The sequence below is a fragment of the Rhododendron vialii genome, chromosome 8a (assembly GCF_030253575.1).
Source record: "Rhododendron vialii isolate Sample 1 chromosome 8a, ASM3025357v1".
NCBI classification, from domain to species: domain Eukaryota; kingdom Viridiplantae; phylum Streptophyta; class Magnoliopsida; order Ericales; family Ericaceae; genus Rhododendron; species Rhododendron vialii.
The window spans coordinates 28,644,742-28,664,957 of record NC_080564.1 but is presented as its reverse complement, the minus strand read 5'-3'; the positions used below and the strand labels follow the sequence as shown (position 1 = coordinate 28,664,957).

The 20,216-nt window shown below is 39.5% G+C and overlaps 1 protein-coding gene, 1 long non-coding RNA gene and 1 pseudogene across 4 annotated transcripts; all 3 read right to left on the bottom strand.

The window, feature by feature from the left end:
• Positions 1–819: 819 nt before the first annotated feature.
• LOC131298734 (protein trichome birefringence-like 19) lies at positions 820–2,385 on the bottom strand (annotated as a pseudogene).
• Positions 2,386–6,631: 4,246 nt separating this feature from the next.
• LOC131335912 (cytochrome P450 736A117-like) lies at positions 6,632–13,336 on the bottom strand. 3 transcript variants are annotated; one of them, XM_058371470.1, is made up of 2 exons: positions 12,249–13,298; positions 6,632–7,378 (listed from the first exon to the last, which is right to left on the bottom strand). In XM_058371470.1, the coding sequence occupies exons 1-2, from the start codon at positions 13,194–13,196 to the stop codon at positions 6,776–6,778; spliced, it is 1,551 nt and encodes a 516-aa protein (XP_058227453.1). In that variant the 5' UTR covers positions 13,197–13,298; the 3' UTR covers positions 6,632–6,775. The 3 variants fall into 3 exon arrangements, with proteins under 3 accessions (XP_058227453.1, XP_058227454.1, XP_058227452.1); XM_058371471.1 differs by lacking the exon at positions 12,249–13,298 and adding an exon at positions 7,696–8,702; XM_058371469.1 differs by lacking the exon at positions 6,632–7,378 and adding an exon at positions 10,442–11,180 and having other exon boundaries at positions 12,249–13,336.
• A 3,398-nt stretch (positions 13,337–16,734) lies between these two features.
• LOC131335911 (uncharacterized) lies at positions 16,735–19,681 on the bottom strand. The gene is made up of 5 exons (XR_009202680.1): positions 19,495–19,681; positions 18,054–18,348; positions 17,243–17,391; positions 17,027–17,124; positions 16,735–16,939 (listed from the first exon to the last, which is right to left on the bottom strand). It is a non-coding gene; the product is annotated as an uncharacterized LOC131335911 (long non-coding RNA).
• Between the last annotated feature and the right edge of the window lie 535 nt (positions 19,682–20,216).

Sequence of the window (20,216 nt, the reverse complement as noted above, 5' to 3'; positions counted from 1 at the left end):
TTCTCTCCTGTGGCCCGGCCCAAAAATGTTGCCAAGTTTTGAACTCAACATTTACGGATAAGCAATGCAACAAACGTAGTGTGACTTGTACTTATCAAAAAAAAAAACGTAGTGTGACTTCGTAAGACCAAGGGTGTATAATAATTTAGAGACCAAGTAATCCAGAAGATTGAGTGTTACTGTACATTAAACGTTACTTTCCTAACTAAGATTACACTTTTCTTTACTTTCCCTAGCTAATTCAAAAGCTTGAGTGTAATTCATACACTCCCCTTTATACGCTTTCCCTCCCCCAATCAAAATCTTGTTAGATTACACAATCAATCCAAAACTATTTCATGGATAAGATTCTTGAGCTTAATATTAACATTTGAGTGAGATTACCCTAGACAATAAGGAAGAAAAAAATTGATCATCTAAAGGCTAAAAAGGCTATGCACACATTACATAAACAGGGTTTATTGGCAGAATCAAGTCCGTCCTATCACACTATCTTTTGACAAAATTGAAAAAAATTTGAGTTGCAGTATACGAAGCTACATAGCAGAAGAACACCAACATTTGATAATTGCCTCGACATTAGATTCAATAACCAATAACGTAACAAGACATTCGCTTAATCGGGACGAAGACCAATGTCATAACGTGATAAGGTTAGATTCTAAATTATTCAAGTGCAAGAGTTTAATGAACCTTCGGTATAAATCTTGACAATGTCACTATATTGTAATCCAATAATCTCCCCATCATCCCATCTAACAAATCTAATCAGAAAAAGAAAAAAGAAAAAAAGGGGAAACCTATTGGGAATTACAATCACTTTTCTTTCTTTTTTAATTTGTTACTATCATCCAAGTTATCAAAACTTTTTTCCTCAAACTAATATGATGCCTTCTCCTCCCTCTTCAACATCTCTATCAAGAAATCATTCCAAGTATCGACCGGTCCAGGCAAGCACCAGTGCACACAGTCATTAGCCAAGGTGACATTTTGCTGCGGCCAATGCCCATATTTACTCGGGTGTCCATCTGGTCTCAACAACATTGCCTGTGTTACATCAAATAACCTAAATTTCAGCCCTCTCCTCCTCCCTAATCGCTCCGCGATTTTAACCTCCTCGACCTGGATTTTGTAATGCTCTAAGTTATACCCCTCCAAGAGCACCTCGGCCTTTTTAAACGGCGTTTTCCTCGCACAGTCCCCACCCTTGTCCTAGTACCCGCCTTCAAAGTGCGATGGTGCAAAAGTCCTAAGAAACATTATGCCCTTGAAGTTTTCCAAGCTGTTTATGGCCCTAAACGCGGTCCTAAACGCCCTCCGATAGCTAAAATACGATGTCAAGTGGGTGATATGGCTCTCGGGGCAGTAGAGGCAGCCCATTATACGGCCTTGTACGTAGAACATAGTCGGCCGGAAGAACCAATGTCCGGCCGAGATGATCACGTAATCGAAGTGCTGGATTTTGGTGGTCCATTTCTCGTCGAACTCGTCGAGGTAGAGGTTGAAGGGATGGGCATCGTCGCTTTGTGTGGTCTTTACCAGATAAGGCGACCAGAAGATTTTGACGGTGAACCACTACTACATTAGACAAATGATTGAGGAAAAAAAGAGTAACTACAGCAGTGGAAATTTCTGCTAGCCTATATTCGAAAGAATTGAGGAAAAAAGTATCAGGTGAGGGTGATACACATGCGGAGAGTTTGTTTATCAGGGGAAGAACAACAGAAAGGGAGGAGTCGAGTAATAGGGGAAGATCCAGGTCATCAGGTAAGAAGAAGGGAAAGTGCAATTATTGCAAGAAACCCGGGCACTGGAAAAGTGACTGTTTAAAACTCAAGGAGAAGGAAAAAGAAGACCAGAAATGGGGTAAAGTAATTGCTGGAAATTGCTGAAAGTTCAGATGAGTCAGATAACTTGTTATCAGTTACAGAGGGCGATTCTCGCTCTAAGACCGAGTGGGTTCTAGATTCTGGATGTTCATACCACATGTGTCCGCATAGAGAGTGGTTTTCTACTTATGAGGCGGTCAATGGTGGTACAGTTTTGATGGGCAACAACATGGCTTGTAAGACTGTTGGTTCAGGAACGATTCAGCTTAGAATGCATGACGGTATTGTTAGGACTTTATCTGAGGTTCGACATGTTCCGGATTTGAAGAAAAATCTTATCTCCCTGGGTGCTCTTGATTCTCATGGTTGCAAATTCCTCGGTGAAGGTGGAGTTTTGAAAGTCTCGAAGGGTGCATTAGTACTGATGAAGGGTTAGAAGCGTGGTAACCTCTACACACTCCAGGGCAGTACAGTTATAGGTGCTACAACAACGGTTGCTTCATCCAAGGTTTCAGATTCAGACTTGACTCGTTTGTGACATATGCGTCTTGGGCATATGAGCGAGAGGGGGATGACAGTTTTGAGCAAACAGGATTTGCTATGTGGCCAGAAAATTGAGAAGCTGAATTTCTGTGAGCATTGTGTTTACGACAAGCAGTGTAGGGTAAAATTTAGTACAGCTGTTCATCGCACCAAAGGCACGGTAGATTATTTTCACTCGGATCTTTGGGGTCCCACAGAGATAACTTCTACAGGTGGTTTTCGATATTTTATGAGTATTATCGATGATTTCTCTCGTAAAGTTTGGGTGTATATGTTGAAACATAAGAGTGACGCCTTTAATACATTCAAACAGTTTAAAATTTTGATTGAGAATCAGACTGGTAAGAAAATAAAACGTTTGAGAACTGATAATGGTATGGAGTTTTGTCTTGGCGAGTTTGATAGGTTCTGCAGTGATGATGGCATTGTGAGGCATCACACAGTGAGAAAAAACCCTCAGCAGAATGGTGTGGCTGAACGTATGAACATGACTCTTTGGGAGAAGGCACGTTGTATGTTGTCCAATTCCGGATTGGGCAAAGAATTTTGGGCTGAAGCCGTTTCCACAACATGCTATTTGGTGAACAGGTCTCCGTCGACTGCTATTGAGTGTAAGACTCCGTTTGAGGTATGGTCGGGTCATCCAGCTGATTATTCTGTGTTGCGTATTTTTGGGTGTCCAGCTTACGCTCATGTGAATGAGGGTAAATTGGAGCCACGGGCCAAGAAGTGTATTTTCTTGGGTTATGCAACAGGTGTCAAAGGGTACAGGTTATGGTGCTTTGATGATTTGAAGTTTTTGATCAGTAGGGATGTGACTTTTGATGAAAATTATCTGATTAAAGGGTCTAAGCAGGTTGATGATACAGTTCAGGAACAGAGTGTTCCAAAGCAGGTGGAGTTTTTGAGTGAATCTTCCGACTCATGGAAGAAGCACATTGAAAAGCCAATTGAAGAGGAGTTCAAGAGTTCAGACACAGAGGTTGATGCGTTAGTTGAGCAACCACACACTATTGCTAAAGATAGGCCAAGGAGGGAGATTCGACCTCCTGAAAGTTATTCAGCTTATTCTAAGATGGTGGCTTATGCTTTATCAGTTGCTGAAACAGTTGAGTATGAGGAGCCTTCAAGCTATACAGAAGCTGTTTTGAGTGTTGAGTCTGCACAGTGGTTTGTTGCTATGAATGAGGAGATTGAGTCTCTTCAGAAGAATCAGACATGGGAGTTAGTAGAACCGCTAAAAGGAAAGAGGATTGTTGGGTGCAAGTGGGTCTTCAAACGCAAGCCAGGTATTCCAGAGGTAGAAGATGCTCGGTTTAAAGCTCGGCTAGTGGCGAAAGGATACAGCCAGAAGGAGGGTGTTGACTACAATGAGGTATTTTCACCAGTTGTAAAATATAGTTCCATTCGCACTTTACTTGCTATTGTTGCATGTTATGATCTTGAGTTAGAGCAACTTGATGTCAAAACTGCGTTTTTGCATGGTGAGCTTGAGGAACAGATTTATATGCATCAGCCTGAGGGATTTGTTGTTTCTGGTAAGGAGGATCACGTTTGTTTACTTCGTAAGTCTTTGTATGGCCTTAAACAATCCCGTAGGCAGTGGTATAAACGGTTTGATACTTTTATGATAAGCCAGTCATATTCAAGAAGTGAGTATGACAGTTGTGTGTATTTTTGAAAACTTCTAGGTGGTTCATTTGTGTATCTACTATTGTATGTTGATGATATACTTATCGCTGCCAAGAGTGTATCAGAAATCAACAGGTTGAAACAACAGTTAGGTGGTGAATTTGAGATGAAAGATTTGGGTGCGGCAAAACGTATTTTGGTATGGAGATTTGCAGAGATTGAGTAGCTGGCAAATTATTTTTGAATCAGAAGTCTTATGTTCTTAAAGTGCTTGAGTGCTTTGCCATGCAGAACTCAAAGCCAGTCAGTACCCCTTTGGCAGCACACTTTCTACTTCCAGCTGAGTTGTCACCACAGTCGGAGGATGAGAAGAAGTATATGTCTCAGGTTCCATATTCGTGCGCAGTTGGGAGCCTTATGTACGCCATGATATGTACTCGTCCTGATATTTCGCATGCAGTTAGTGTCGTTAGTCGTTATATGGGGCGTCCAGGAAAGGCACATTGGGAGGCTGTGAAATGGATACTACGGTATTTGTGCGGAACTGCAGGTGTTGGTCTATTGTTTGGGGTTGCCAATTCTGGTGATCATGCTGTTGGTTATGTTGATTCGAATTTTGCCGGTGACCACGATAAGAGGAGGTCTCTGACAGGTTATGTTTTTACTCTGTCCGGAAGTGCCATTAGTTGGAAAGCTATTTTACAGGCTACAGTCGCGCTGTCTACAACAGAAGCGGAGTATATGGCCATTGCTAAAGCTGTGAAGGAGGCATTGTGGATGAGAGGTTTGCTTTGTGAGCTTGGTCTTGCACAGGATTTGAGTTCAGTATTTTGTGATTCGCAGAGTGCTATACATTTGACTAAAAATCTAATGTATCATGAGAGGACCAAGCATATCGATGTCAGGCATCAGTTCGTTCGGGATATCATCTCACAGAAGCAAGTTGAGGTGAAGAAAGTGGGTACAACAGATAACCCAGCAGATATGTTGACTAAACCGGTTCCGGTTGCCAAGTTCAAGCATTGCTTGGGCTTGCTTGGTATTTGCAGTTGATCGCCCCTCGGGGGCATTTGGCGAGTGAGAGGTTAGAAGAGGAGAGCTATATTTGGTGATTTGGTTCAGTGGAATTCAAGTCAAGGTGGAGAATTGTTGGGAATGCCTTGTATTCTTTAGTCCTACATTGGTTAATTATGTTGTTCCCGTTTTTGTAGCCTATTATAAATAGGGCTTTTGGGGAACTTCTAAAGTATCTTTTGGGCTTTCATATTGTGGCCTTTCTAGAGTTACGGATTATAGTCGGCTCTTTGTATCTCTTCTTCACGTTGCTTAGTGAATCCTCTCTCTCCTCGCCCGTGGACGTACCCATCTTGGAGAACCACGTATATCTTGTGTCTTTGTGATTTCTTATTTAGTTTTCAATTTCTCGTTCTTAACTTGCATTCATAGCATTCGTTACAACACTGTACATGCCATTGATTTACCGCTCATGTCCACGCGGCCGGTGGGAACAAACAGGTTGCCAAGTTTCGAACTCAGAATGTCTTGATTTACGGTCCATCCTTGTTGCCACCCTCCTTCAAGTTTATATAGTTGTGATTCACTACTCCTGGGTGGACAGTAGAAACCTAGTATGAAATTGGAATTATTCAAGACTGGCTCCTTACAATGTTCACCACGGCTTTGGAGTTCTCATAGTCGCGTCCAGGAAAAGTTACTATAGTGTCATCCCCTCTTCCATCGCCTAGCATAACAATATATAAAGAGAACAATTAGGGATCCTTTGGCCAAACTTTTTTGTGATTTTTTAACACGGTCTTTTTTTGTTGTTTTCTCTTAATTCTTATTAGATTTAGGTCACATCGTTCGTCTTGATGAGAGGAATTGAAAAAGTATAGAAATTTAAAAATTAAAATTGAAAAAAAAAGATAATGTAAGACAATGAAAAAGATAAAAAAGAAAATCTGACTTTTTGTGAATAATTGACTATCTAGGTCTTTTTCGTCGTCTCATATGAATTTGACTTCTTGTTTTGTGTTGAAAAGTACTCTTTAGGCACGTCCAAATTGTTGACGGCCTTGAGATTTCGGGAGCCGTAGGCGAACTTGAAGAATGGGGCCCTATATATTTGCTAATTAAAAAAATATTCGTTAACAAATTCAAATGATTAAGAATCATTTGTCATTAAGTTAGAACTCAACACTCCAATGTGGAGATACAGATAATCACCATGTGAGGTGTCCAACAAGGAATACGGGGCTTCAAGAAACTCGCCACCTATCGGAATCCACCGAAGGATAAGGGTTAACAAGTAGACTTGGTCTTCTCGCAAGCCAAAGGCCATTAAACTCAACACTCAAAACTACTCATTTCATTCATAGCAGATGATATACATAGGACTTGTTGGAATATCCCTCCAATATAGGAAAAATAAACTTAGATTTTCTAGACTGGAACTTAAAAAAAAATAAAGAGAGTTGACTACTAAAAACTAGAAAGACTTCTTAAGAACTTAAAAGACACCTAGGAACTTAAATAGACTCTTCGATCGACTCAATGTTTTCTTGAATGACTTTAAGGACATTGACTAGCATCACATACCCAGAGGTGTCAAAGAAAAATTACTTGCCTTGATTAGGCTAGAAATATTGTTCATATATATACACGCACTAACATACATATTGGAACTCTGCTCATTCAGAGTTCTAGCCTTTGCTGGTGAACCAAAACTCAATTTTCCATGTAGAGCTACAGTTGCAGTAGAGTTTCCGACACTAGAAAGAGAAAGGACTGGCAACAACCATTAGAGGCTTTTTCTTGTGGATAACTAAACCAGGGTTTTCAGTCATGTCTAAATCCTCTCCACTGGGCAATGACAAATCGAAGCTGTGTACAACATTTGCCAATGCAAGCTCATACACATTCATGGCGAAAAGGGTACCGGGGCACCCCCTCCGGCCAGCACCGAAGGGAATAAACTCAAAATCCTGCCCTTTTACGTCCATCGAATTGTTCAAGAACCTCTCTGGCCTGAACTCCTCGGGATCTTCCCACGTCAACGGGTCTCTTGCGATCGCCCAGGCGTTGACCAGCACTTGTGTGCCAGCCGCGATGTCATAACCCATTACCCTGACATCTTGGATTGATTCTCGCGCAATGAGTAACGGAACGGGAGCACGTATCCTGAGTGCTTCTTTGACCACTGCGTTCAAGTAGTGCATTCTTCCCAAGTCATCCTCGGACACGTTCGGTTTACCTCTGGCTATTTCCCTCACCTCATTCTGCAGCTTCTTCATGACTTTCGGGTGTCTTAAGAGCTCAGTCATCGTCCAGACTAGAGATGTGGCTGTAGTGTCAGTTCCACCACCAAGCATGTCCTATACAAATTGACAGGATCAAAATGGATAACGGGTGAAAAGAAAGGGCAAAAAGTGAAAATGAAAGGATGAAGAACAAAATGATTCAGAGGTACAAAGAAAAGATTGTAAAATAAATATATGACAAACATGAATGATAAGTAACCCACTGACAAAATCAATCTTGTGCCAAGCACTAGTTATTACTTCTTTTAAGTTATTGACACAAAACAAGAGTATAAGAGATTTTTAATATGTTGTCAAACGCTAATCGATCAGGCCAGAAAATAATCAATCGAAGAATCAACTTCAAATGTAAAACCAGAAGTCATTTTTACCATTAAAACCGCTTTGATAGTATCTTTGTGAACCGGAGAGGAACCAGCTGCGTTCTCTCTTTGAATTTCAAGCAGAATATCCACAAAGTCCTGCGTTTCTTCACTGTCATGGCCGCTTCCACTGCCACCGTTCTCTCTTTTATAGCGATTCATTCGTTCTTCAACTAGTCCCTCAAGAAACTCATCCATCCCCTTAGCAACTCTGTCCACTTTAGCATCCAATCCAGTGATTATGTTAATCCAAGCAAGCCACGGGATGTAATCTCTCACATTGTCGATACCCAATAGCTCCAAGAGCTCCCCCAAAAGCTCCGCAACCCTCTTCCCTTCTCCCGCTCCATCATACTTCCTCCCCAAGGCCACCCTACACACGACATTATTTGTGAGGGTCGCGAACATGTCTGTCATGTTTACCAATGAATGAGAACGTGATCTGATCTTATCGACCATAAGAGCTGTTTCTTCCTCCCTCACTTCCCGGAAGGATTGGACCCTCTTGTTACTGAGAAGATGGAGGACACAAATGCTTCTCACCTGCCTCCAATAGTCACCGTAGGGGCTGAATGCCACGTCTTTTGTGTCATAGAGAAGTCTTGTGGCAATGCTTGGCTTAGGCCTGCTCGAAAAGGCCAGATCATGGGTTTTCATGATCTCGCGAGCTGAGAGAGCAGAGGAGACAACGAGGACCGGTGTGCTGCCATAATGAAGCAACATAAGCGGTCCATGTTTTTGAGCTAGCGTTCTGAGGGAGCGGTGGGGATACAGGCCGATTTGATGGAGGTTCCCCAGGATTGGGAGCTTTGGTGGAGAAGGAGGAAAGGTTTTTCTACTGGTATTGGAGAAGAACCTGAAAAGATAGAATAAGAAGAAGAACAAGGGGAGAGAGTAGAAGGGTAAGAGAGGAAATGAGAACATAGCTTCTTAATTGCTTTAACAATGGTGTTTCTACTTGAAGAGTGTGTTGTCATCTTTCCCATAACATCTCATTTTATACCATTAGTGAGCATGGAAGAAATAGAAGTCCAGCCACTAAAATCAAATGAGCATTGCGTGTACTTCTAGTTGTCAATTAAGTCTCTGTACCGTTCTTGAACTTGTCGTATGGAGATAATTTTGACATAAGATCATGGCCATATCTGGACAGAGAGTGATTCAGCTTTGATAGTCACATACATTAAAAAAGGAAAAGAAGGACATATGAGTCAAGAATCACTTCAAATTGGTGAAGGAGTTAATCAAGTGGTAAAATTTAATAATGGCCCTCAAACTATTGCTTGGTAAAAAATTGTAGCATAATTACAAGAGTGTGCTAGGGTTTTTTTTTTCTTTTAACTTAGGCGTGGGGTCCAGTTTACACACCTCGACTAACTCTTAGAGACAAATCCGTCATCCACTCATAAGTCCCGAGCCGAGTCGATCGACTTGGCCAGCCCCTTAGGATTAAAGAGTGTACTAGTTTTCTACCTGATTTATCGAATTATGTTTGGCTATAATGGACTGTCGAATGCAGTAACGGTTCATGCCCTTCGGGCCTTGCCCTCCTTCAAGCCCAGTTATGACTTGTGAGCCACTCACCCTTTAGTAGGGCAGACAAAGTAGAAATAAGAGAGTTTGTTATATCCCGTAGCCAGATCCGGGGACTTGTAGTGCACCTCTGCACGATAGGGCTACAGTGGAGTATTCCCACAGTTCATCTCAGTAATTAATGGTTCATATTTAAAAGAGACTCTTTCATAAAAGAGTAGACTCTTCGATGCAAGTTCATTTTTTTAAGTATGAACAATTAAAAACACTTTTGGATCGATGGCTGGAATATTGCCCTATAGCCCTGTAGTGCAGGGGTGATAATATAAAACAATTTGAGGAATAGCCCATCTTTTGACTTTCTTACATACATTGGACACTAAATTCATCGCTAGTTAGTCAATTAACTTGTCAATATGATCAAAAAGAAAAAATTGAACTAGCTTGTCAATATCATCAGCAAAATTTTAACTTGTCAAGCACTTAATTTGTTGGATTCCAGAGCATAAATTCAAATAATTAAGGAGCCTTAGGATTATATTAACTACAAATATTTGATTTGCTTTGCTTTCACTGCTCTTATTGCTCTCTCCTTGACGAGAGAGAGAGAGAAGATCTTAGCTTTCTCGGTATTTGATTTGGTAAGCACAAACAGCAGAAAGACTCCTCTCTTCTTCTTCTTTTCTAATCAAATTGCAAAACTACATTAAATGGATTTGGATGAGGGACTGTAGCAAGGCCATTTGTTGGTCTTTTTTAGAAAAAATTATTCATTGCCTCTGCCCCAAACTCTTTCTACACCACACATGATGGAAACTGCTCACTTATATTTGTGTTTCAGATACCTAGGTTTCAACTCAATACCTTCTTTAATTTTGGTCAAGATAAAAACTTTCGAAAACCATATCAAAGTAGAATTTTTGCCTTAATTTTCTAGATCATCACCAAATGAACCTTAGTCACATAATCCTTCAATAGGTCCCTTCGCTCATGCTCTGAATCTTTGTCCATTAGTTGTTCTATCTCCAAGTTTAGTTTTCTAGATGAATTAGCATAGCTCATTTGCTTTGCAAGAAATGCGTCATATTCTATTATGAAAAAAAAGGTCATCATACTTGCCTCGATTAATTTAGAAATCGGCGATTAATTTAGAATGTTCGTCGATGTGCGTGTAAGCTTGCCCAAACAAACAGAGTAATCAATGAAAAAATACAGGCCTCGATTAGGGTAGAAATATTGTTTATAAAAAGACACTAACATACATATAGGAGCTTTGGTCATTCAGAGATCTAGCCTTTTCTGGTGACCAAAACATATTTTCCATATAGAGCTATAGCAGCATAGCAAAGTTTCTGACACTAGAAAGAGGAAGGACTGACAACAACGATTAGAGGTGTTTTCCTGTGGATAGCTAAACCAGTGACTTCAGTCATGTCCAAATCCTCTCCACTGGGCAATGACAAATCAAAGCTGTGCACAATATTTGCCAACGCAAGCTCATTCACATTGATGGCGAAAAGGGTACCGGGGCACCCCCTCCGGCCAGCACCAAAGGGAATAAACTCGAAATCATGCCCTTTTAAGTCTATTGAGTTGTTCAAGAACCTTTCTGGCCTAAACTCTTCAGGATCTTCCCACGTCGAGGGGTCTCTCGCGATCGCCCAAGCATTGATTAGCACTTGTGTGCCAGCCGCAATGTCATAGCCCATTACCCTGACATCTTGGATCAATTCACGCGGAACGAGTAATGGAACGGGAGCACGTATCCTAAGTGCTTCTTTGACCACTGCTTTCAAGTAGTGCATTTGTTCCAATTCCTCCTCGGTTACGTTTGGTTTACCTCGGGCTATTTCCCTCACTTCATTCTGCAACTTCTTCATGACTTTCGGGTGTTTTAAGAGCTCAGTCATCGTCCAGACTAGAGATGTGGCTGTAGTGTCAGTTCCAGCACCAAGCATGTCCTATATGAAAAATGAAATATGGAGTATATAGTAAAAAGGACAGGATCAACATGGGTGAAATGGATAACTGGTAGAAATAAAGGGTAACAAGTGAAAAAGAAAGGATAAAAAGAAAAGACCGAAATAGTTCAAAGCTAGAAAGAAACGATTGTAAAATGTGAAATATGTTTGACAAGTAGCACACTTACAAACTCAATCTTGTGCCAAACACTAGGAATTACTTCACTAAAGTTATTGACACAAAAAATAAGAGATTCTTAATATGAAGTCAAACATCAACACTAAAGCAGTCACCTAGTGTACAACTATTATGTGAGTCTGCACCCTATGAACAACTTGGACAATTATATTATTCTAGAGGGATACTTATTTACGGAGCCGCTTTCTTTACGGAGGCCGGCGCTCAATCTTGACCGTTCAAAACAAAATATTACCGGTAAGGGATAATCTATTAACGGTAATAAATTGTTTTCAATCCGGACCATATAATACACTTTTGGACGGCCGAGATTGAACTCCGAAAACTTTCTTTACGGCAAGCTCCGTAAAAAAGTTTTTCTCATTATTCTATTGCTGATTAGCTTTAAAGAAAGGTACTTTGATGGGGGTTAGAGTAACAGACTAAAGCTTGCCTTTCTTCAACCACTTTTGGTTTGGGTGTTTAAACCTAATTTTAGATTAATTATACCAGGATAGAGAGTCGAAAGAGACGATCAAGACTATGATGTCCATGAAAGTGAAGTAATTTTTCATATGGAAATTTTGCTGAACACTTTAGGTCATGTGAAGTGTGTCCACCATCTCCTTTTGTTTATGTTCGCGCTCTTAATTATCAGAATTGTTTAATTATATATGTTTTGTCACAAAAGATTGTACTGTTTGTTGTTTGCTCACTAGTCAGTACTCACTAGCCATTTTCCGGTTAGAATCGCGCTAGTTTAGGGCCCTTTCTTCATGTGCAACAAGTGTTTGCGACCTTGAAACGTTAAATGATCAGAAAATGATTTATCCAACAATTAACAAAGCCCAAGAATAAACTTTAAATGAAAAACAAGAGGTCATTTTTACCATTATAAGCGCTTTGATAGTATCTCTCTGAACAGTAGAGCATCCAGCTGCGTTCTCTCTTTCAATTTCAAGCAGAATATCCACAAAGTCCTGTGTTTCCTCACTGTCACGGCTTCCTCTTCCACTGTCACCGTTCTTTCGTTTATAGAGATTCCTTCGTTCTTCCACTACTCCCTCCAGAAACTCGTCCATCCCCTTAGCAACTTTGTCCACTTTAGCATCGAATCCAGTGATACTGTTAATCCAAGCAAGCCACGGGATGTAGTCTCCCACATTGGAAACACCCAGTAGCTCCACAGCTCCCCCCAAAAGCTCCGTAAACTTCTTCCCTTCTCCCGCCCCATCATACTTCCTCCCCATCGCCACTCTACACACGATGTTATTTGTGAGCGTCACCAACATGTCATTCATGTTCACCAATGAAGATAAAGAGGAACGAGAATGAGATCTGATCTTTTCGACCATAAGAGCTGTTTCCTCTTCCCTCACACCCCGAAAGGATTGGACCCTCTTGTTACTGAGAAGATGGAGGACACAAATGCTTTTTAGCTGCCTCCAGTAGTCACCATAGGGGCTGAACGCCACGTCTTTTGAGTCATACAGAAGTCTTCTAGCAATGCTCAGTTTAGGCCTGCTCGAAAAGACCTGATCATGGGTTTTCATGATCTCGCGAGCTGATAAAGAAGAGGAGACAACAAGGACCGGTGTATTGCCAAAGTGAAGCAACATAAGTGGTCCGTATTTTTGAGCTAGTGAACGGAGGGAGCGGTGGGGATACGGGCCAAGCTGGTGGAGGTTCCCCAAGATTGGGAGCTTTGGTGGAGAAGGTGGAAAGTTTTTCTGACTGGTAATGGAGAAGAACCTGAAAAGGTAGAATATGAAGAACAAGAAGAAGAAGAAGAAGAAGAAGGGGAGAGAGTAGAAGGATAAGAGAGGTAATGAGAACATAGCTTCTTAATTTCTTTAACAATGGGGTTTCTACTTTGAAGAGTGTGCTGTTATCTCTCCAAAACATCTCACTTTATACCATTAAGCACAAAGCACAGAGTGCAGCCACTCCACACAAAGCCATGTGAAGCCTTAAGACATTGCCGTATGGGGACAGTGAATGATTCAGCATTTGATAGGGACTTTTTTCTCTATAATTACACGCACCTCGACTAATATCCTAGGATTATAAATTTCACCATCCAATGGCAGAGGCGCCATTTGAAGCCAGACCGAATGCTCTGTATGTATTGGCCCCAAAGAATTTGATATCACTGAGTGGTTTTGAACCTGAGACCTTAGGAATGAGCAAATTACCCCTAATCGTCTCAGGCGTTAACCACTAGACCAACACTTGGCATGGGGTTAGCATTTCTTAGGGACTTAATTAAAAAAAATTTAAAAAGTGGCTTATGAGTCAAGAATCACATAAAATCGATAAAGAAATTAGTCAAATGGTAAAATCTAATAATGGCTCTCAAATTATTGCTTAGTAAAAAAAATAGAGGATAATTAGAAGAGTGCACTTGGGGTTAGCATTTCATAGGGACTTACATTAAAAAAATTTAAAAGGGGCTTATGAGTCAAGAATCATTTAAAATTGATAAAGACTATCAAGTGGTTAAAATTTAATAATGGCCCTCAAATTATTGCTTAATAAAAAATATAGGATAATTAGAAAAGTGTTGGAGATCAAAAATAAATAAATTAAAATTTAGAAGAGTGTACTGGTTTCTATGACAGAAACCATTATTGATTTAGAAACCTATGAATAATTGGTGTCTTACAAGATTCACTGTGTATCTGGAGGCCTCATAGTGAGCAATAAAACTATGGTACCAACAAAATATGGTGTATATTTGGTATACACTAAATGGTGTACCGATAGCTTTTCCTTAGAAAAATTTTCTTTTCCTTAGAAATGTTTTACGCCTGCTCTAATTCTACGTCGGTTTAGTAGTATACACACAAAACCCTAATTCGTTCCCTTCTCTCAATCCTCTCACGACTGTTTCACCCTGCTGGCCTTCTCTACCGCCCACATTGTCGCCACCTCGTCCTCCGCCTATCTTCTTGCTCCTGGAGTCATCGTCTTCCTGCCTGATCCGTCGCCATATCTTCTGCATACTTGGGTCACGGTATTTCACAAACCAAAGCCAATTATATAAAGTTATTGAGATAATAAGGCGTGAGGTTTAAGTGGGGATCGAGCTAGCCCTGATATTTGAAGTGAATAATATTTTCGATGAGCTCTAAAAGTAAACGTACAGTTTCCATCATCGTGAAAGTAATCCCTAAAAAGACCTACAAATGGCCTTTATACAGTCCCTCACCAAAATCCACGTACGATACACCCATGCATCATGGTAGTTTCGCAATTTGATAAAAAATGCAGTATTTCTGCTGTTTGTGCTACCAACTCAATTTTTGAGAAAGCTTAAGATCCAGCGTCTAGAAATTCCACCAAAGTGAGAGCAACAAGAACAGAGAAAGCAAAGAAAAAAAAAAAGACTTACCCAAAATATTTTATATATATATATATATATATATATCCCCTTCTTCTAAGGACCACCTTATTTTAATAAAATAAAGACCTCTCTTTCCCGACCAAATTTTGATGATCTGAGCCGCTCAATGTGTTCAGAACTTGATTTTAAGGGTACTCGCGAGAAATCAGTAAAGAAAAAACCGGAGCAGTTTTTGTTACGTTTTTATCAAACGGTTCAAATAAAAACTGCTCAAATCAAGCCCTTCCCGGTCATTTTTTTTGCCGATTTCTCGCGGGTACCCTTAAAATCACGTTCTAAACACATTGAGCGGCTCAGATCATCAAAATTCGATTGGAAAATGAAAGAATTATTTGAAACTAACTGTGTGTGTAATCAAACAACAAGTTAATTAACTAAAGATGAATATAATAGTGTACTACTATGTACTATCTTTCTTTTTTTCACCGAGTGTACTATGTATCTGAGAAAGACAAAAGATAGGCTTTTCCCCAAATTATTTTATAATATCGTGACTCATGATCATTTGGACGGGCTACGAGCACTCATCAAACATCACAAAATAATTGAAATCACTGAGTAAAAATAATACTCCCTCCGTCCCACTTTGTTCCGCCTGTTTCCTTTTTTGGACGTCCCAAAAAATTATCTATATCTCACAATCTATAATATTTTATATATTCAATATGGATCTTATTTGATAGATCTCAATTTATTTTACTAAACAAAGTTTTCGAAATCATAAAAAATATTATAGATTGTGAGATATAGACAATTTTTTAGAATGTTCCAAAAAGAAAACAGACGGAACAAAGTGGGACGGAGGGAGTACTTGCTAGGCATAAAAGGTCAGGAAGAGGGCCGGGGCAACATGATATAACAACCCCACAATGCTAAAGGTACCAATGTACCAATGGCGTGTGGGGTCCACTTTTAGGTCTCATACAAATAAACACTGAACCGTTTTAAAATAATATTTGGTAGGCATAAAAGGCGAAGAGTGTGACAAAATACTAGAGGTACCGACAAGAAGAGTATCGACAATGCACCGATAGCATATGTGGAGTCCACTTTTAGGTCTCACGCGGATAATCTGAACCGTTCGTTAATATATTTTAAAATAATTTTTCAAGTAGCCTTGCAAAAAAATCAACTCAATTTAATATGTGTAAGTGATTGATCAAATTTCTAATTTTCGATTCAAAATTCAGGATGTGAAGCTTTGAATGAAAAGTTAGAAAATTGGATTTGCACTTGTACATATTCAATTGAGCTGATTTTTGCAGGGTTGTTCAAAAAATTATTTCAAAATGCATGAACAATTCGGATTAACCGTGTGGACCCAAAAGTGGGCCCCGCACGTCGTCGGTACATTATCGGTACTCTCACCATCGCTACCCATAGTGGTACTGATAACCACCTCTCTTAATGGGCCCCACACGTCGTCGGTACATTATCGGTACTCTCACCATCGCTACCCATAGTGGTACTGATAACCACCTCTCTTAGTGAAAACAATACCTGCACACATTATGCAAAGATTTCTATGGGCCCCTAGGGCCGGCCCTGACGACCATCCCACCACCAGCGATACCCACCTCTCTCTCTCTCTCTCTCTCTCTCTCTCTCTCATACACACACAAAACCCTGTTGGCAAAACCCAAATTAGTAGCTGCGAAAAATCAAAAAATCAAAATCAATTTTTTATTTTTTTCCAAACCAGGCTTCAACCATCTGTTCACCCAACAAATGCCTGCTCGATCCAATGGACTTTATAGATATATTGTGTTACATGCAATGGTAGGGTGTAACTTCATGGAATGGCTTGTATGTCGCTTTTCTCCCTGTATGTTCCAGTTGAGTGTGCCAAATTGCTCTCCACAGTTGGCACCCGCGATGCACTACTCCTAATAAAATCCCATGATTGAAGATTCCAAACCACAAAATTGGCTTGCACCCAAAACTTGAAATCATTTGATCAACTAGGTACATCGCGACGTGCATGGCACGTCCGTCATGCCCATTGAATACATAGTCATATAGTTGAAACTGGAGAGGATGGAGGAAGTCGCTCAACATGCCAACATTGAGATGTCCATTATCAACAGATATTAACCAAGTTCGACTGGCCATTCAAACTGTTATATTTTGCAAATTCAGATTCTCAAGGACAGGTTCAAGCCTACTTTCAAATTCCTGCATTATAGAAAGAAATTATGGAGGTATTAACATAACAATATATGTGATAAAAGTAGTACGTAAACACAAGCATTTCAACTATACCTGAACATAATTCATCAGTGGAATACACCAATATCCAGATTTGATCAGTGGGGAATCATCTTGAATCGTTGATGGCAGACAAGCAGCTACAAGATTATCTGATGTTATCAATAATCATATTAATATTAATTGGACAGGAGCAATAAATCTTTCTTATATATTTGAAATATTATGGAGAATGAATTTTGGATGATGCAACTTTCCAAAAACAGTTACCTTGGAGAGGATGTAATTGCTGCCAATAACGATTCACTAATATTGACCAATCATACGAAACTTCAACATTATGTTCATCAAGAATTATTGCATTGAAAATCCACTTTCGTTCTCACGTCAGAATGACTACTGTATTGACATTATATATGCTGCAGAAAGCAGCATATATATGAGTTTTAACTTTCGAGTTGCGTGGATATAGAAAGCAGCTTGGTATGTACAAGAATCGTCTTCATTTTCTCGAATCAGTCAAAGAACAAAGTTCAACTTGATGTATTGCTTAATTTTCTAATTGCCCAAAAAAAAAAATGAACAGAATTAGAACAACAAAGCAATAACCACACAAGCGCTCTCAGAAACATTCTCAGTGTTGAAGTATAGCATGGCCGCATCATAAATTGAGATTAGTCCTCCACAGTCAACATTATAAGGCGATAGATAACTCAGTAGCTGTTGTATACAAAAGTAACCACCAAAAAAATTCATGGGATTTGAACCTAAAAATGGCGTTGTTGTTTCAGGTCAAACTGTGCTTTTGGTTTCAAGTATACACTCCAGGGCAGCCTTTCTTGTATGAATTGATCATTAAATTGCCTTTACGCTTGTGCTTGTTGAAATAAACTCCTAAAAACATATCTTTTAGAATCCACAACCATAAAGAGTTGCAAAGGCTTGTGTGAACCTTAACATCTAACCAATAACATTATGACGAATTAGATGGGACTAATGAAATGGCAAGTATCTATTCTCCTACATGTGTCTTTAGGTTCTTGAATGAATTTCTCAAGGTAGGCATTAGGGAGAAAGTTACCTTCTTCAGATATCTCTTTAATGATGGCGTTAACAAGATAACACATTGTTGGAATTGCTTGATCAGTGTCTGTATTGTTAAGTTATTGTTGGATGGCAACTGTCACCAATGATGCATTAGAATTGAAGCCGTCAGGTCCATCAGGCATTAGAGCAAACCCTGAAGGCTGCACCGGCACAAGTCCCGAACTACCGACCGAGAGAGCATTGTCGACATCTAATTTGCTAATTGGTGTCGAAGTAATGAAGAAGCAAAATCCATCCCTTGAAGTCTCTTGTAACAGATATTCAAAATCCTGTCAAATGACAACAGTACTCTATCAGTGTGAAGGAAACTCCAGGGTGAAATTTATTATTGAGGCATCCTTTAAAAATACTTGCGCTAATGGAACCTGTGTGGTCTTGTCTAGGAAAACTACTTTCTTATGTAGAGTAATGCAATTACTCTCGGAGGAAAGCCTGATCACTTCTTCTGGCTCCTCCACATTTAGTAATGTAGGCCACTGCAATGTGTTGATGTGTTAGAAACTCCTACAACCTGATGAATAAAAAGTCCATCTCCAGCCTTTGCTTAATTACAACCCATATTCGTGTAAAAATTGAGGTACTCCAATGGGCGAACTCAACGTGAAGCATAATTTTGAATTAAAGCTTCATTAATGGTATAATTGCAAATTTGGTAGACCCAAAAAGGCCTTCAAAAAATGAGCAACGATTAGAGTCTCCCAATACGGATTTGATTAAAACTCTATTTGATATGGGAGAAAGAATGAAGCTTTTGCTCATATGTGAGTTTGAGTGGAGATTAAGTAAGGAGTGGAGTTTCACTAAGAGCATTAGTTTCGAGTATATACCTATATATCCTTATTCTTTTTTACCAGAAAATCAATAAGTGAGATGGGTTTTGTCTGAACAAGCAAATCCAAAAGACTATACTACTTGTAACTTCTGACTTTCAAATACTACACTCACCAGACTAAAACACAGCTAAGGACAATAGCCACTGCAAAATTTGAGAATTAAAGGACAAAACCAAACATGCAACCAAAAATAGCTCCAAAATTTTAGAACAAAGCAACAAAAGCAAACTCCCAACAAATATCAGCAAAGGGACAAAACCAAATATGCAAAATGCAGCACGAATGGCGTACGAAAAAGAAATGGGAAAGTAAAAATCAAAGTTCTAAACAAATCTCCACACAAAAATCAAACAAAAAAAGTGCAAAATCACAAAATGCTAGTAAAAAAAAACAGGGACGAAATGCATTAACAAAAGCACACATGCACCACGAATGTCGTACGGAAAAGAGATTAGAAGCTAAAAATTGGAATTCTATATAAATCCGCACACAAAAATCAGACAAAAAAATTATAAATTCACAAACTTTTAAGAACAGAGCACAGCACAACAACGCAAAACAACTAATCATCGCATGCAATACCTGTCACAAATGGTGAGAGGCACAACATTTTAACAAATGACCTCAAAGACCCAAAAAAACAGCCGATAAAATAGGACAAATCAAAGGGAAAAGATCCGAGAAGAAGCAGTTGTCACAGCTGAGAACAGAGAAGAGTATAAGCAAAGTTTCTCTCATCTGCCGTAAATCACCCCACCCAACTTCAGAAATCTCCCCACATTGCCTTCACCCCTTATGATCACGACACGTACCCACTTCACCCCCTCATGATGACAACACGTAACCCACTACATGGAAAAAGTAAAATGACCCTTCTACCTAACCAAACAAACACAAAATCCATACAATTGAGGGACTAATTGTCCAAATCAGGCCAAAAATGCCTAGCGATGAAATCAACCAAAGTCTTTCTTCTTTAAGAGGAGTAGGAAATAGCATGTATACATGCATGTGACGATCACTTGCTTGTTACTACTATTTATAAAACAAAACAATTTATAGTTAGTTAGAGTGGGATAAAAGAATGAAGTAGACGAATAAGAATAAGGCATGTTTTCGCTTAATAATTTTGGAGGATTATTTCGTCTTTATTCAATTTTTTTACGTATTTTTTGGTTTTACGTCATTATTTGTGAACTATTGATTCCTCTTGATAAGAGGAGTTTTCGAAGTAGTAAATTATGTTAAGAACTAAAGACAAAAATTAATGCTCCATAGTTATTTAGCCAAAACATACCTTATTT